General features: G+C 39.8%; 1 protein-coding gene and 1 long non-coding RNA gene across 2 annotated transcripts in view; both read right to left on the bottom strand.

Annotated features, from left to right (window-relative positions):
- Nucleotides 1-4,272, bottom strand: part of LOC130542050 (uncharacterized) — a 31,348-nt gene extending 27,076 nt beyond the window's left edge. The window contains exon 1 of the long non-coding RNA XR_008956330.1: nucleotides 277-4,272. This is a non-coding gene — a long non-coding RNA (uncharacterized LOC130542050). The remainder of the gene's footprint in view (nucleotides 1-276) is intronic.
- The window catches only part of MDFIC (MyoD family inhibitor domain containing), an 85,882-nt gene that overhangs the window by 63,086 nt on the left and 4,153 nt on the right, over nucleotides 1-18,643 (bottom strand). Inside the window, 1 exon segment of the mRNA XM_026509730.4 lies at nucleotides 4,280-4,402. Within this exon segment, the coding sequence (XP_026365515.3) occupies nucleotides 4,280-4,402 (123 nt within the window).

Raw genomic sequence — 18,643 nt, 5'->3', positions numbered from 1 at the left:
GTTCTAGAACGCAGCCTAATCATGGTCATTGACCAATGAGATAAATACAGGTAACCACCAAAAAGAGCTTATGATTGTCCACCCAGCCTGAAACCAAATCATGAGCTGGATTTTGCAATAACTGATGGTTAACGATTCTTCTCTACAGCAATAATCAAAGCATCTCAACTGCAGCCACATAACCATTTGGTCAGCGTATTTTTTAAAAAGGGAGAATTTTTCCAAGAGACAAATAGAGGAAAAGATACTCAGCAAGATGACGTCACAAAGACTTACTCCCAGTATCGGATCCCAGAACGAATGATCATGCGCTGTTAAGACAGAATTCCAGATCACCTAAGAAAACATAACATGAAAAGTTACATCCGCCCTCGCCCCCGCCTGGTCTTACTGGGTAGTGCTTATTTCAAGGGCTTATGTCCTCTTTTATATAAAGTGAATTCTAAAAGAATAATAGCGATAATATGAACTATAATGTGCAAACAAGAGAATTGCTAAAGAAATTTGAATCCAAATCTCTCATGCTCTTTCCTTATCGTCAAGTCAGAAATGTTCTCAGTATATAAACAGTACACCTGAGTCTCTGCCTTTTTTCAGCACTTGACATACAAGAGGCATTCCCTCAATGATAAATATTCACTAAGGAGTGATCAGAGGTAAGCTGGCAAAGTCTTGGAAGAGAAGGAATAGAGCTCCTCAGAACCGAGCCTGGCGATGTTGAGAGGAAACTCCAAGGATGCCAAGAGGAAGGTATCCGGCAGCAGGACGAGTGACACAGCAGGATGCATTAGCTCCATAAAGAGGAGACAAGTGTGAATTAGAGAAGAGGCTTGCATTCTACCACCAATTAAGTGCTTACTGTTATGAGAGCAAAAAACTCTTCAGAATGAATAAATGGGTTAAATAGAATGACGATTACCATTTAAGTGGAGCATTCTAACTTTGCTTCAGATCATGGGAATTCTACAAAATCACAAAGGAGAGAATTAGCTGAACAAAATAGTTTAATTTAATGGGAAATTTATTTCAGAAGAGGAGCTAAGGAAAATTTCTCGAGTTAAGTAATGACATTTAGAATTAGGAGACGTTTCTGTAAAAGCAATGTCCAAGGATAAAGTTAAGTAATAAGAATTTTCAGAAAGACCTAGAAAAATCTGCGATAGAGACCTGAGGCACTTTGGAAAGAAGAACAAAGAAAAATGTAAGCTCTCTCTCTATAGGAAATAATTAGAATAGAATCTGACCTAAATTAAAGGAAAATACTACACATATCTGAGTATAAACACAGGAGAACACACACACACACACACACACACCACTCCTTCCTACCTTAGAAATCCCCCCAAAGACTAAGATCAAAATGTTACTTCTGTTCCTTTTCTAGTCTAATTAAAACATGAAATGTTGTCTATTGCCTGTTATCAGTGTATGCATATTATGGGTTAAATAGAAAAATTAATATTAATTGAGGGTGTCACTTCCCTGCCACATTTATTTTACCAATTCAGAGGAATAGTGATTATAAAAACAAGGCAGAGCTCCAAATTATATACTGAATCATATACACTAATATGAGGGGAAAAGCCAAAGTCTTCACTGGTGTTCCCATAAAAAGATACTCCCATAAACTCTAAAATTTAAGCCTCATTCCAGAAATTTTAGACCAAAACATTTCCTCAGAATATGAACCCTTTTTAAACTGTAAAAAGAAAATTCATAAGATGAAAAAAATAAAGCCTCCCAATCATAAAATTTCCTCAAAAACCTCCATTATGTTTTTAATTCTTTACTGATTTAGTTTTTTTTTTTAACCAACTTGAGTAGTTGGAATTGTCTTTTTAATTTAAATTTCATAAGAAAGAGAATCACAATGCACATTCCCTGACCAGATTGTGTGTGGCCTATTTATTCGAAATGTTTGATTCCATATGGATTTCTTCTCTTTTATTTATAACTTCCAGAAAGGATTCTCTGTAATAAGTTAGCAACTCAAGGGCAACCAATTTGAAATCCAGGCCCTGAGAGCACTGTACCTGAGGTCTGCCACCTGCAATGTTTTCTAGAAGGACCAGGGAAGGCTCACAAAGCTCGAACTTCTATGTGGAGCATGAACCAAGTGTGAGCCACAATGGGTGGTCCACTGAGGTCAGGGTTAAAGTTCACAGAATAATTTGGAAATTATTCTCAGCGTGGATCTCATTTATGAGGCCTGAGAATACACCCTTTAATTAGAATACAATTTCCAAAGCAACCACTCCCTTGACTTTCCAGAGCTCAGTTATTCTCAGAAAAGTAAAAAACAGCCTCATCACACTGACAGCTAACAGTCCCCTATAAATTACACCTTAAATGTCCAACAAAGAAAGCGGCAGGCATCCGGGGCAACGTAGATGTTAGCTGCCAGCCTTCTAACCACGCTCGAGAATTGAGAGAGAAAGAGAAGTCCTATTAAACAGACTCACTCTCCACTTCTTGCTTATGCAGCTGAGCTGTCCCATGGAAGCCTGGAAAAAAGAGTGGGCTGTGCATTTGAAAATGTTCCCACACCCCAGCCGGCCTCATTTTTCTGATGATCCCTCCATCCAGCCAACCTCGCACTACAGTGGGAACACTAAAATCAATTCCATGGGAGCCAGCTGTCCGCCTCTTCCACAATGCTCAGGGAGCCACACAGGACTGCTGGAATGGGAGCCAGCCCGGGCCTGACTCACCACAGATGTTCCCCTCTTCCCCCATGCAACTCTGAGCCAGGGCCTCCTTTCCAGGGCCTATTGTTATTACAAAAGATTTTACTGGGCCCCCCAAAATGTGCTAGATGCTGAGAGGAAAACACACGCCTCCCTAACCGTGGGGTTGAGAGAGACAGACAGTGAATTATGCAGAGATGACCACCTATTCTACGGGGTAGGCCAAAGAAGAAAATCCAGACAGCTTTGTGGAGGTCAGTGTCAGGGAGTTGGAACAGCAGAAGCTATCACAGTGTCAGACTTTGAAGTGCTAGCCAGACTTGAGTCGAGTTTAAAGATGACATAAAACGTTCCGTTTTGGCAAATCCAGATATCAAGATTTTTCTGTAGACCCAACAAAGTCGCCTTTGCCTAGAAAAGTGTGACCAGGAAGAAGACAAAAATACAGTTCCTGTAATCTGTAATCAGAATCCAGAATCCGAGGTCACCCGCAAATATTTGGAAAGTCTTGCCAGCTATGTTTCAGCCAGGGATGGCATTGCTGTCTTTGGCCTTTCTTTTCTGGATATCCGTTCGATGGCCCGTTTCCCCAGCGGCCTTCTCAGAGAGGGCCATAGGGTGCTGTCTCTGCGTCTGTTCAGCGCGTGTCAGTAGAACTAGACAGCGGCTCCCACGCGCTCCAGCCTCCCTTGGTACAGGCTGAACCATCATGATCTCCAAAGAAACTATTTCATGCAATTTACAGTATTTTTTTTTAAATCACTGCCCACTTAACCAGTACAGATAATAGGGAGAAGAGTTCATTTTAAATCCTTCCCTTAACTGGTATGAATTCTGTAACTAAGATGGAGCCTCACTAAACAGGACAGCAATAGTCTTTATACTTACATGTTTACTAGAGAGAACAATTCGTTATCTGAACCTACCGAGGGGAAGCTCCAGGTCTACGGGAAAACCTGACACGGAATCGGCTTTCTGAATAGCGCCCCAATGATACTGCTGTTGCCAGGCACTCCCACAGTCAAAAGAAAATACACCAAAGCTTTTGTATATATTCTACAGAGCACTTTCAGGAAGAGGAAGAGAATAAAAAGAAGCCAAGTACTGCTAAAAATGTTAACTGTAAAAACAAAACAAACAAACAAACAACAAAAAACAAAACCCCAAAAAAACAAAAAACAAGTTTGGAATCATTTGGCTTCGGGAACAGGGACCAGAATGGTATTAACCCCCAAAGGACTGTTTATTGTCCTTCTGCTCTTTGTCTTCTTAGTTTCACAGTCCACTCAGAATTGTCTGACTTCTACTTCATCACTGCTCAAAAAGGAATTAAGTGTAACTAGATCTCTATGAGAATAAAGTCCAAAACTTACAGGTCAATTCTTCCTTTTTTAAAAAAAGGATGAAAATGGACAGACGGTATTACTTAACCTCTAGTTTTAGCTCCACATTTTAAAATACTCATGAATATACTTTCAGATAAACTCTGTTGATGTCTAGATTTCCGGGAGAATTTTATGGAACAATTAACTGTGAGCATATTATCATAGCCACAAACCCACATCACTCGGATTTTCTTTAAAAATACTTACTTCGGATGAGCTCATCATCGGAACAGTTTCCCCAAACGGACTGGGCCTGCACGTCTCCATGTGTGAAGCAGCTCTCGGTAGGTTGAGTGAGATTTCTCTCAGTATTTTCTTTATCACATTTTTCTGTAAAAAACAAAAGACACATTGTTACTATTAAATGTTACATATTTTTCTCTCTCTTTTCTTTTTAAGGTTTCCCCCCCCCCCAAATGCTTCCAGGTCTGCCATAATTTAAGGAATTGGGGGCAGTATCACTACTGACTGTTGCATAGATTATTGAAGCAGTAACAGATTTACTGAGCACCTACTATGTGACCAGCATCGAAGAATCAGACAGGGGTACAGCAAAAATAACCTGTTAAGATTATTCTAAGTCAGTCATTGTCACACACCAAGGGGTCTGCCATGACAGATCATGCGCAAAGGTCACATACAGGCTGAAAGCGAGTCCCATACATGTAGGGGCGGCGTGGCAGGGAAAGCACCAAAGGAGAAGAGATCCCGACGAACGGTTGGGCTAAAAGTCAGACTGCAGTTGAATGAGGAGCAACTGAGAAGTGAGGAGGTGTAGAAAGCCAGGGCAGAGTTCTCCCTGGGGAGGCAAGGCCTTGTTATGCATTCCCAGAAAGGGAGGCTGTCGAGGATGGGAGATTTATACACGGGTTTATGGGTCCTCAGGGCGAAAGCCAGTAAGGAAAAGTAACATCTTCTCAGGAACAAAATAACCCAAAGAGCTAACTGTAACACAAGGTAATACCCATGTTGTAAGAGGTCCAGAGCACTGAAGAGGTTCAAAGGAAGAAAAAAAAAAAAAACTCATCCCGATTCAGAGCTCAAGAAAAGCCCTAGAGGAAAATGGTACATGTTGTATGGTCTTTAAGAACATTCGTAGGAATTCTAAAAGCAGAGATGGGAGAAAGACCATGCCTGGTAGAAGAACAGGGTGGGCAAACTCCACAAGCAAAGGTTCCAACCCTCTGGAGTGTGAAATACTTTAAGGGGGGACATTAGGAGATAAGACTGTAAAGGTTTATTAGGGACACAGCATGGATATTTGAATGCGAAGGTGAGAAATCTGGACTGAATTTAAAGGCAAGAGAAGTAAGTCGAAGTAGCTAGTAAACCTTTATGAAATGCCTTATCAGAGCCATGCATTAGGAAGATTAATACATTTGTGCACAGCAGTGTCTCAATCCTGACTGCGTTTCAACTCACTTGGGGGGCTTTTTAAAAAAAAACAGATTCCTGGGTCCCCCTCCCAAAGACTCTATTTCAATTTGGGTGTGGGGCACTTAGGTAATTTTATTGCACTTAACATCCTTGAGAATCACTGGAATATGGATGGACCTAAGAGGGAGAAGAGAGTGATAGAAACTAAAAGAGAGATTTAGAAGAGTCCAGTTTAATCAGAGTTCAATCAACTGAACGACAAGACGGGAAAGGGGGTAGATGGGAGACTCCAACTAGAGCTCTGCACAGATAATCGAGGAAAATGGGACAGGAGATGATGGAGTTTTCTTGGTCAAGGATTTGACTGGGAAACCTGGAGACCAGGAGAATAATTTGTTAATTTAAAAAATATCTATCTGTAGATAGTAGTTGTTTATGCTTTGTGCGGGGCAATGAGGAAGCACTGAATCGTGAGCTGCAGCTCAGGCCTCCACAGACTTCACAGCTTCACGGATGAGTTTTGTGCTGCACGTGTGAATTTGCAAATCAGAAATAAATCAAGTTACAGCTGGAAACAGTGATCTTCCTAAACTTGATGGCTAGAGCCATTTGAATGAACGGGCCCATCAAACGAGTTACTACATTAAAATAAGAGTACCAAGAGGGGTCTCCACAATTAGAAAGGAGTCAGAGAAGGACGAGAAGCTGGATGATGTGAAGCCATGGAAGCAAGGAAAGGAAAGAGATTCAAACAGAAGTTGTTAGTCAACTGTGCTAACATTTCCAGTGGAACGAAAAAATTTCTGCACATGCAGAAGTTTCTCATGTACCATGGGGATTTCACAACAATTGAAAAGTTCTGCCATGAAACACATTTCAACACATGAAAATAGATGGACACCCTCTTAGGACTAAATCCAGAGGCTAAAGTGTCTATAGAAAAAAAAAGCAGGATTTTCAATGCGAAGTATTTTCAGAAAGCAAAACCATATTCAGATAGCAGTAAAATATAAATCAGAAGCATGCTAAACCAATATGTTCTAGCAGATTTATGTAACATTTACTCAGCATTATCCGAGAGAAAATGTAATCTTCCTGAGAGGTGTTAGTTTCAATTAAAATCTTTACTTTTTTAAACAACTCCAGAAATCTTTCCACTGTTACAGTCAACTCAAGGCCTTTCTGAGATTATCAACAGGAGAGCTTTTTATAAAAACTCACTAGTATACATAAACTAGCTCCTACAGACTTGCCGCTACTGTTATGTAGCTAACTGCCGCCAGGTGTCATGCTAGTAGGCTTGATTCAATTAGTAACTTTAATTGAAGCTGAATGAAATTAATTATATAATTTTGAGCTGTTCAAGTTTAATTCCATTAAAATTAATTCATGAAACCAGGGCATTATGAAGCATTGCTGACTAAAAGAAAATAGGTATGAATAAAGCCTCTAGACACACTTGACTCACATTTGAATCATGTCCAATATTCAAGTGCTCAACACAGGCCCTCTAGACTCTCCTCTGAACAAATGAAAATGTCATGTGGTCCATATACACACGGATCTAGTAGTGACCCACTCGTAAAAGGAACATGAAGTTCCTTCTGCTTTAATTATTTATTAAAACAGTTTCACTTTTTTTTTAAAGTTTCCTTATCTGTGAAATTCTAGAGTTAGAGTCCTCCTCAAATTAAAGAAAAACTACCATTCAATAATCAATACAATGTAATTACTATCAGATCACAATCATCCGTCTACCCAACTTTGCCTTCTTTGAAAAGTAAATGTCTTGTCCCAAAAGTTGGTCTCGGCTTTTTGCTATGACCCACAGCACCCAGCCCAAAGCAAGGCTCAGAAAAGGTTCTATAAAAATTAAGTATAAAAATTAAGTTGACTTTTGCCAATTCTCCACGTCTATAAACTTCTGTGACCACGTGAGTGTTGTACAACTTTCTAACATATGCGTACTCTTGTATTAACATATCTGTACTATTTAATGGAATACCTATATGGCAGCCTCATAAATGGTGTGCAGTTCCATCTCACACTGAAGAAACGCGCCGAGGCAGAGGAAGAGTTCATGGATAGACAATTCTAACATGAGCACCACGATGTCCAGCCACAGAACCAATCTGACTACAACTTTCTAAACCTTGGGTCAGCCACGAGTCATGAAGATGACCAACAGGCAGTTCCTAATAGCAGGTTTCTAGAATCGGGATAGGTTTACGGTGTTGCTTCTGAACTACAGAAGCAGGGCCACAGTCCTGGTTTAATCACTTCCTTTTTGAGTTTAGGAAGGTTTGTAGCTGCTATTCAACTAGTCTGTGGTCCCCAAAGACATATCTAGCCCACATATCCCATAATCAAGTAACTTCATGATGCATGAGATCAGTCTGCAGCTTTCTATAAGAACTCTGTACACACATCCAACCAGCACTCCTCCCTAACTTCACAATTTTCTCTTAAAAAGAGACCTTCCTCAGCTCTAGAATGCCGTTCTTCTATGCCAGTGGTTCTCTACTGCAGAGCTCCTTAACCATTCAGGCATAGGTCCCAACCCCAGAAGTCCCGACTCAGGTGGTGGGGGAGGAGTTCTGTCACCGCATAGATGGCCAGGTGTGAGGGATACTGCTCTAAGTTCTTCTGTTCTACACAATTTAGAGAAAACTCAGGAGAGCCTATTCGACACTGAGATACAGACCTTGCTTGGCATCACCTCATCACAGGATTCAAGGAATCAGAAAAGGCAATCTGACCTCATCACTAATATAAGAGGTATTTAGTTCTGTCTCCACGTCACAAAACTATGAGAATACAAAACCTGAATCACAGGTAACACTCATCAGTTCTACTAACAGATGACTACAGAAGCATGTTTTAGAAACTAAAATAAAAACTGAAGACGCTTTAAAGATAGCACTAGACCAGAGAATAGCTGCCTGCTCCTGGCAGCCGCTTCCCAAAGGCTGACTTCCCAAAAATTCTAGCTACTCTGAACACAGAAGCCCAGAAGAATCTTTGGCTAGGGCGGACAGGGGAGGGGACCCCAACAACAACCAAAACCTTAGTCCCTGACAAAAAAAGTCCTCTAGCTAGGGAGACCTAACATACACACAAAATGAGCAACTGCAAAACTGAAGGTAATGAAAACTGTGCTGGGTTATAATTCTGACTCAGAAACTGACCAGCCGTGTGTCTGGGGCTCATTTTCTTCAACCGGAAATGAGGGCATTGAGCTGGACGGTTGCAGAGGCTCTAAAATTCTCTAAATCTGACTCTGCAAAGGGGCTGAACAATAGGGCTAAAACTTCATATACACATTGAAGGGCATTCAGAATGGAGTGGAGGAAATCAAAGAAAAGCCTTTTGTAAGGCATTGGATTTGAGTTAATTCTCAAAGAAAATAACAAGCATGAATTAAGCAAAAGAATCAGAGGAAAATAATAAGAATTCTAAGCGATCAATTTAAATACAATATGTCCTATGCAGACGTGATTATCTTACAGGATCAACACTCTTCATTTTTTGTTATTTTTCTAAAGAAGGGTATGGATGGTGAGAAGCAATCTCTCTCTAATCTCAATCGTTCCTACTGAAGAAGAACCACCAGGTAAATAGAATTTCCATTTAATTAAAAATTCTATAATATTTTACCTAGTTGACATTATTCAAATTTAAAACTTGGCAAATGAGAATTTTACTTATCTGAGAGCTGGGAATAACCTAGTTGAATGGTGATTAACAAAAGAGAAATTTAAGAGCATTAAAAATAAGCAAATTAGATAATAATGTATGTACAACATTATATTATGTTCTATACCACACAACAGCCACTCAGCTGGTATATGGTTGTTAAACAAGTTTTTAAAAATGAAACAACACTTCCTTTTGTTGAAAGAGTAAAATTAATGAATTTTTACAATTATAGTATTAGCAATTTTCAAAGGACTTTAACATATAATATTCATTTGATCTTCAGAATCATCAACGATATTTTAAGATCACATTAGCTCCATTTTACTGATGAGAATACAGAATGAGTCTCAGAGATAGATATGCAGTTGAAAAATAGGATAAAAGTCAGAGCTGGAAAGCATCTTGCAGCTCAGCTGATTTCACACTGCACCCAGCGTGGAAAGACCCACTGCAACACTCAGCCCTTCAAAATTCCAACGAATGACACCTCCCAAAGAAACACATCCTATTCTTGGACAGTTACATTCCTCAGTAAGTTATGCTTTATTTTGAACATAAACTTGCTATCAGGTAGTTTATAACTAGTCTCAGTTCTGCCCATTGTAGGTACAAATAGTAAACGTAAACCTTTCTAAAAAATAGCTCCAACTACTGAAGAGGGATATTCTATCCATCAGTCTGTAATCAAGCAAACGTACGATCTCAACAGCTAAATGCTACTGGCACATCGTAGTAAAAGAATCTAGTCATGCTGCAGGAGAAGGATGATTAGTTTGTCAAAGTTACTAATGAGCTTTTAAACAAAGTTCTGTATGTGCCACAGTTTTCCAAGAAATGGAGACAATATTGTCATGTAAAGGTCCAGATGTATCTGATTCCTTCCTGCTGAACAAAAAGACTCTCATTAGGTTCTCTGTGACAGAAACACCGCCTCTGCATTGGACTTTGCGCTACAAGCGGTTAAGAGCAGAGGATCTCAAATCAGGCCACCGGGTCCACCACGAATGCTACGGATCCTGGGTAAACTGGTTTTCTCAAAATAGGACTAACAACAGTTATCTATCTCATAAGGTGGATATGGAAAGAAATGGAATCATGCCCGGGAAGCAGAGTTTCTGGTATATAATAAAAGCTCATCCACATTTGCTATTAGTATTTAATTAACTGTTAGGATAATAAGCGTCTTTTTAAAAGTTATCATATGGAAGCTGTTGAGGGCAGTATCTGTTCAATAATCCCTATGTGAAAAACCACACAAGAAATCTGTTTCCAGACTGAGTGCAAGGAAAACTATTGTTTTCTCTGAGAAGTTATTTTTTTTTTTCCTGATGCACGGTGAACATCAAATTTTAAAAAATGCTTTCTTTTTGACCCAAATTTACAGGCAAAATTGAGTGAATCTGACCCTACAGTCTCTCTGTACATTTCGATTTTCCCCCATGTTTGGATCTCCTAGGTACCTATATTTTCCATTATTACGTTGTAATCTTCTTTTAAAATGTACTCCTATAAGCCACCTCGAACATTCTGCAGAGGTATATGTAAATGCACAAACCAACCATCAAGTACATTTTCTACTTGTTATCCATACTTTATTTGCTTACTTCATGAAAGACTAATATAAACGGCGGTGCTTGGCAGAAATCTTTATAAAACCTCATAAAACTTAGTGTAAAATACATATATAGTCATATAGAAAAGGAATAGAAGTAGCTTTCTTTATACTTAAATTTGGGGGCTTCTGCATGTTAGATCTCAAGCAATCAATATTTGATAATAATCTATGACAGATCATTTATAATCTATGTAAGATGTATATTCTTACTGCTATGCAATCTATATTCATACCTTTTTCTGAAAACAAAATTGCTTTAAACAATTTTTACCCTTCCATTAAAATACCAGCATTATTTCAGACAATCTATGTGTGTTCCGGTTTATGAAATCTCAAGTAATCCAAGACTAAAATCTCTGGGAAAAGTAGAAAATCTAGGTCTGTTTGTCCCAGAGGCTCAGAACAATGTGGAAATATACAAATGCTTCCCAAATGTAACCTTTAAAAACCAAAGCAGATTTCAGGAAGACCTGAGGCTCTGGAATTTTATTTCTTCACTCATCAAACAAACACAAACAAACCAACCCCTCAAGCCTAATGACCTTCCGAGAAGCACAGCAAAACCAACCTGCTTTGCCTAATGCTCTCGAATGGACTGAAATCTCATCGTCCACGAAGGATTCAGATAACCAAGCATTTTTAACAAATGAATGAGCATATGCATACATTTTCATAATTCTGTAAAGACAATAAAGTTATTACATAAGCACAGATCATTATGAAGTTCATAGAAATAAATGCCTAAATCAATTGAATCGAATCATTGTTACCGATATTTTGAAAAGTAGGATTTCTGAGCAAAATCTAAAATGCATTCCTTCAAAGGGCTTCTTGTGCCTTCAGAAGCTTATGGTGCATTTACATTCAAGAGTAATACAAATGACACCGACTCAACTAGTTCACGGGCTGGGGGAAGGCAGAGAGGATTAAACACATAGCACGGTGGACAACAACTCCGAAATTTGATCAATCAACAGTTGAGTATGACGATGCAAATGCACGGGTACAGAATGCAGCTCTAGTTCCGGAAATATCTCAGTAAATCAGGGCTCCAAATACGTGGCAGAAGGAGCAGGGAGAGGTGAAGTGACGGCAAGCTGATACTGGTGACCAGGCCACCTTTATCTCCTCCCTTTGACATCTGAACCTACACTTCCTTGTCCTAAAGATGTGTTTTCAGGATGATCTACCCTGAGGCATAGCAAACTCCCACCTCTTCAAAGAGAGGTTCGATTGTATTCTTTCAACCAACTATCTGGCGTGCTAACACCAAACACTCGCAGGCTCCTGGAATTTGGAGTTAGGCTTTTAGAGGTCCCAGCCCAAACTGATAATCTGAATTCAGATGAATACCTTCACCATCCAAGAGTCCCAAGAACAAGCCAAGGCACATGGGCATGGACACGCCCGGACAGGGACACGGCCTCAGCACATCGCGTACCCCAGTTTGGGACGGCTTTGACAACTCAAAGACTTTCCTCACAATTGGCTAAAATCAACTTCCTCGTTATTTTTCACTGATTCATATTTTACTCTGTGGTCGAAGTACAGTCTAAGCTTCCCTCCACATGATGGTCTTGTCTTAGAAAATATCTCATGCTCCTGTGTCTTTATCTCCTCTGTGCTGAACACTGTCAATGCCTTCAGTGGTTTTTCAGGGCCTTTTTTACATTCTGCCCACCCTTATGGACAGGACAGTCTTCTTCGTCTTGTCTAGAAAGCTATTCTGAAAGAGTTTGGTCTTACTGACTGCAAGAATCCAGAGAGGCCTAACTACAGCTCTCTCACTGAGCAACTGACTAAGTCCTATTACAAAAAGGAATTGAGGACTCTGACATCTTCCCCCTTTTTAAAATGATGTCACACACCCATCTTTAGTCTTTTTTCATGATCACTGTTGTAACTGCCACAATTCTAAAACTTTTCTGTTACCTCTCAGTTGTATCAGGTGGGGATGAACCCTTAACTTGGTACTGCTGTAAGAATGAAGGCCAACGGAAATCAAAAGTGAACCAAAGGGGGTTGTTTCATCTGTAAAGGCTTTTCAGAACTATGATTTGAGTCCAATCTTGATACAGGTAAGTGCGAGAGGATGGAGAAGAGCATGTCACATAGCAGTGAAACCACAGATAAGATAATGGTAAGAGAATCAAAACTATACTGGAATTCATTTTTTGGGCTTCAGAATGATAGACACAGATTATAAGTCAGAGGATATATCCTCTCTGGTAATTCTCCTAAAGGCCCAAACCAGAAGCCTCTCATAGAACTCACTAACCCGGCTTCTTTTGAGACCCTGCCTTCTTTAGATTCTCCCTTAAGACAACCAACCCTTTCTGGCTCCACAATCTTTATAATCTCATTAACTTCTGCAGGGGTCCATAATGACCACTTCCAGGAGAAGAACTTGTAAATCCACTATTCTAGGCCTGTTCCTGTGTCCTGACCTACAAATTTGAGTTTCAACTCTACATCAATAGATCTTTAGTGACTCCAACTCAGCATTTCTGAAAATTCATCACCACTTCTCTTCTGCCCCTGTTTCTCCAACTGTAGTCCGTATCCTGGTCAGTGGTATTATCTTTCAAGTCTCTCTTTTCCCTGCCCCAATATAATCAATTATGAGACCCAGCTAGTTGCAACTTCCCAATTTCTCTCAGATGTAGAATTTTTTCCTATGCACACTACCAGTGCCACCAATCTTCATCTCCTCCAACCAGAAATACTTTCAATACAAAGACTGAATGTTACTCCTTAGCTCAAGAAAAATTAAATTCATTTTGCATATTGATGAAAAATTGGTATATTTATTTTCACATTGTATACATCTTAATGTAAGCTCCCACATCTTCCCCACGCTCCATAATTTCATCTTGCATTTCAGTAAGAAATAAAGAGTAATACCCCTCAGAAAATGCACGTTGCTTAAGCGATGGAAAAACTAAGAACAGAGTAGGTCTGCATACACAGAGCCCAAAAGATCAAGGGCTGATCCATCATGGAAAAGAGTAGGAGGACTGTATCTTGGAGAAGCCGGTTCCTTTGTACTCTGCCAGCTGCCTTCCGAGGGCCTGTCACCTACTCAACCACAAACTGCTTTATTTTTAGTGCTCAACTCTGCATAATTCAAACCCAAAAGACCTACAAACTGTGTGTTCTTCAGATGGGGTCACTAGCAGTCCAACCCAGACAAAACTGACTTCTTGCCATTCTGAGTTTCTCATTCAACCTCTGACTTTGGGTGCTCCAGAACCACACCGGTCAGCTGGTGACTGGCCATCAACTCATCTGGCACCTGGTTCTTGTCGGAACAGTCAATCGATATTTAGAATTAAATTTAATTAGAAATTAAAATTTAATTTGGCACACTTGTTTCTCATCCTCCCTCTCACGTACTTTATACACTCCTTCTGGGCCAACGATGCATGACACATTTTCCATCTTCACAGCACTTTGTACGCAGTAGGCACACAAAAAATATTTGTTAACAGGGTTTCTCTTCAAACCCATCAATAATGAAATCTATGTGCTGGCATGAAAATTAACTTCAGACTTGACTCCTGAAACTACTAAAAAATTCAGGCATAAAAGCACATGCATATGAATCATCTTACTTCAGATCATGTGGGTGTGAATCTGAAAACAGAAGTGGACTGCAAGTAGAAACCACAAACGAAATTAATATTAAAATAACTCTGGTCATAGCTCCTACTTAGTGAACCCTAACTGATTAAATTAGAATCTTTAAAATACAACTTGATTTCAAAAACAAAGTTAAAAGCTTTCCTTCTTCAGAATATGTGTGCTGACGTGAAACGAAGATACGAAAAGTTTAAGTTTAACTTCAGGAAAGGAGAGGAGGGAAGGGGAAAAGAGACAGAGACACAAAGACAAAGAGAAGAGAGAAGCATCCAAAACACTGGTGCACAAGCACGTGCAAGATTAAGTCAGCAGGAAGGACTGAAGGGTCCCTTGTCTGCCCCAACGACTCAACAACACCCAACTATCCAAACATCTAGAATCTAGCCAGTGCAGATCTGTCTTCCCTTAATAAAAATTGATTATAAAGACCTTTAGGAATAGAAACATAAAAATCACATCCCTTGGCTCTACATACAGTAGAATAATTACATTATCTCAGAAAGACAATTTGGTCGAATTGTTCTCTTCTGTTGTTGCTTATCATATCGTTCTAATTTTCCATTTGCAAATGGCTTAACTTTAGATTGTGTCCATTTATGCTTCCTTATTTTCCCCAAATCTTTTATTACAAAAATATAATGCTAGTAAAATAACTGCACACAGCTATTAGAACTTTCCATGAAATCACCTCAACAAAATCCAGGAAATAAGGTTCAAAGAAACAGGAAAGGCTCTTACACACCCAAAAATTCCAATTTCCCCACTAGCCCTATAAAGGTCATTCAATTTATACATACTTATATTATATTATATTATATTATATTATATTATATTATATTATATACTATACTATATTATATATTATATTTTTTTTTAATAAAAAATTCTTGTATGTTAACTGACCAAACAAGGCCAACAGGCACGGTTCTTGCTGGCCAGAAACCACCTGCCAATTGCACTTCTAGTCTCCCTGGCTCCCCATATACCCTAGAACACAAGATTAGTTAAAACAAACACACTCTTCCCACACATGTGTAATCCTCCTCCTTTGTCCCCCACTGCTTCTACCCTGCCAACCTCCAACCCTATGCTAATTCCAAAAATTCATTCTACCAGCTTCTATTCTCAAGCTCCCTCCTGCTCCTTGCTGAGAAAGGCAATCAACCATGCTGACCTTGTCCACTAAATATTCATGCCATTCATTCTTAGTTAAGCCCTCAGTGTTACTGAGCAGCCCTTTTGTTTGCCCCAGATTGACTCCCTCTTGAATACTTCATTCTTTGAAATCTTTTCCACTCATCTCAAATTTCTCATCTCATCCTAACCGCCCTCCAGCCTTGCTCTCAGCGAATGTTACCTTCTACTTTACTGAGAAGATCGAGGTCTCCCATGATCTCTTTTTCATATCAAACTTTCTCTAGATTATCACTGATCATCTTCTCCCATGCCCATCTGAAAAGCGAACATTCTCTACTTTCCTAAGACTGGTCTCTGTCCCATTCAGTCCCAGAATTTTACTCTTTCAATTACACACACCCACCATACCACCACGGTACTCCACAGCTTTTCATCTTCAATCTCTCTATCCCCTCGATTTCTTTCCATTAACATGCGGCGAGCATAGCTTTCATCTTCCACGACCACTAAACCTCTAATGCTTCTGTGACCAGTCCTTGGGGGCTCTCTTTCTGCATTCTTTTCCTTCTCCTCCCTAAGTGTGGCCATGCCTCCAAATCTGCTCCTCGGTACTCTCTCACACTCCTGTGCCCATCCACCAGCTACCTGGTGGTGAACTCTTAGCCTGGGGGCCCGACCCTCACCACTCTCCTAGGTACAAGTTCTTCTTCATGGTGGCTTATTGGCTATCATGGTAAGGGGTAAGTTCCAGGAACCAACATGATCAAAAGACGATTCAACAGCTCCTCCTATTAGCTCCTCCTTTTAGCTCACGCTATAAAGGCAAACCCGTTGGACTACCTTAAATTTTTACCTTTCCAGCATCTCCCATATTAAACATGCTGCCCAACTATATCAGTTGAATTCAACAACATTTGGACGCTGTGCTTTAGGAGATTCACAGATGATAAGTAAAAATCAAAGCCCTCAAGGGGCTCTCACAGCTCAGTAGAACTCTATCCTACTTTTCCTATTGTTCTTTAAACTCCTCAATTCCATTCCTACTGGTGCTGCCCTACGTCCTCTTTTGTCAGGTGATTGTACTAACCTCCTGGATAATCACTACCTTCACTCTTGCCCCGCCCACCAACATCATCCTTTGCACTGCCACCAGATTTATTTTCCTCAAAACACCAATTTGGTCCTGTCCTTCCCTTTCTCAAGAACTTTCAGTGGTTCACCACTGCCTACAGAAAGGATATACAAATACCTCTGGGGAGAATTAGGGTCATCCTCAAAATCACTTTAGTTTATCTTCTCAACCTTATCTCGCTCTTTGTTTCTTCATACAACCCATACAATGGGTTTAGTCAAGTACTCAGCATTCTGTAGTAATCCCCTCCAAGCTCTGCTTCCCACCATCCATTTCCAAAGCGCTGAGTCCAGCGATCATGCTTAGTCATCCAGCTCAAATCAAAAGCTTTCCTAGACATTTTTCCAAATGCCCCAGCTAGAGATACTTTCTCTCCCACGTTCTGCCATCATACTTTCTTTACCCATTATACCACCTATCAGTCTACCTTGCATTATAGTTACGGGTAAATGTATGTGTTTCCCCATCATTCTGCGAGACCCTGATTTCATTCGGTCTATTTCTCTCTGTACTTGTCACGTAACAAGGTTCAATTGTCACTGTTTCTATGAGAAAGGATCACTGAGATTCCAAAACTCCAACTGACAAAGGAACACAACTAATGTGCAAATTATGCACCCTCTTCCTTATTATTCCATAATCCTGGGATCTCCAAAGAGAAGTGTAGGGTGGCAGGACAAGAATATCTACTGAAGTGGTGGAAGAAAGTATGAAAATATCGAATTCACTTACTTTTACTCATCTGCTTACAACTCTTATTTATGTATTTCTTTTCTTATGTTCACAATACATTTGTATGATAGTACACAAAATTTTGGAAAATTCTTTGAGGATGAATACTCAGTATTATTTTTATTAATTGGGGTAGGTATAAAAATGCTGAAGAGCAGTAATACAGTGATAGGATTGAAAATCTGGAACTCGAAAAAGAGACTTTTTAAAAGCTTTCTGAAGCCTTTCTACTAAGAAAGAGACTAGAAATGTATGATAACTTGTCTTTCTGCAGATAAAAGACTCTAAAACAATGATTCTCAACGAGATAAAGAGCACCTGGAGCCTGTTAAAAATGAATATTCTTGAGCCTTCCACCCAGAGATGGATTAAGTCTAGAGTGGGAACAAAAATGCCCGTTTCCTTGAGACATCAGGATAGCATCTCAACACTACTGACATTCTAAGGCCAGATAATTCTTTGTTGTAAGGGGCTGTTCTGTCCTGTGCATTTTAAGATATTTAGCATTATCCCTGGCTTCTACCCCCTAGATCCCGGGAGGACCCACTCCACTCCCTGTATGTCTACTAAACGTATCTCCTGATGTCGCCAAGTGTCTTTTGGAAGCACATTCACCCCCGACTGGAACAAGAGGTAGAAGCTATCCAAAGATGACACACTTTGAGAAATGCCATCCTTAATCAGAAGGATAAAACAATATGATACAAGTAGAAGAATGTGGGTATTACAAGCATACATTGTATAAAATGAAATAAACAGGCTTCCCATAAAGGAAATCTGATTAGCCACTATAAACTCCTGACAACTCAGCTAAGCTTCTAAGTCAAAGCTCTTCTTATGTAATTTCAACTCGAAGATTTTCTCCCTAGCTTCTATTTTAAATTATTTTTAATTAACTTCACTGGCATTTTGCATCCTGCTATGAAAAGTCTGCCTAATAGTCTCAGAGGACTCTCCCAAGAGAGAAGAGTGCATTAAATCACACATTATCACATTAAAGTATATTCCAGCACTCTCAGTCCAACAGTCTAAGTCTTGGCAAATGCAATGGGGTGTGGTGGGGGGGTTGGGGGGGTGGGGGGGTGATGCAGGGACTGGAACAGGCTCAAGTGATTCACAGTATCCAAAGCCTATTATCTTCAATTCATCCATCCGTAGGAAACAGTTATATTGATTCTCTACTTCAACCACATTTAACACAATGACATATATTCTGCAATTTGTGGTTCTACCCTGA

Source organism: Ursus arctos, unplaced genomic scaffold (genome assembly GCF_023065955.2).
Source record: "Ursus arctos isolate Adak ecotype North America unplaced genomic scaffold, UrsArc2.0 scaffold_3, whole genome shotgun sequence".
Classification (NCBI taxonomy): Eukaryota; Metazoa; Chordata; class Mammalia; order Carnivora; family Ursidae; genus Ursus; species Ursus arctos.
This window is presented reverse-complemented; position numbering and strand designations above follow the sequence as displayed.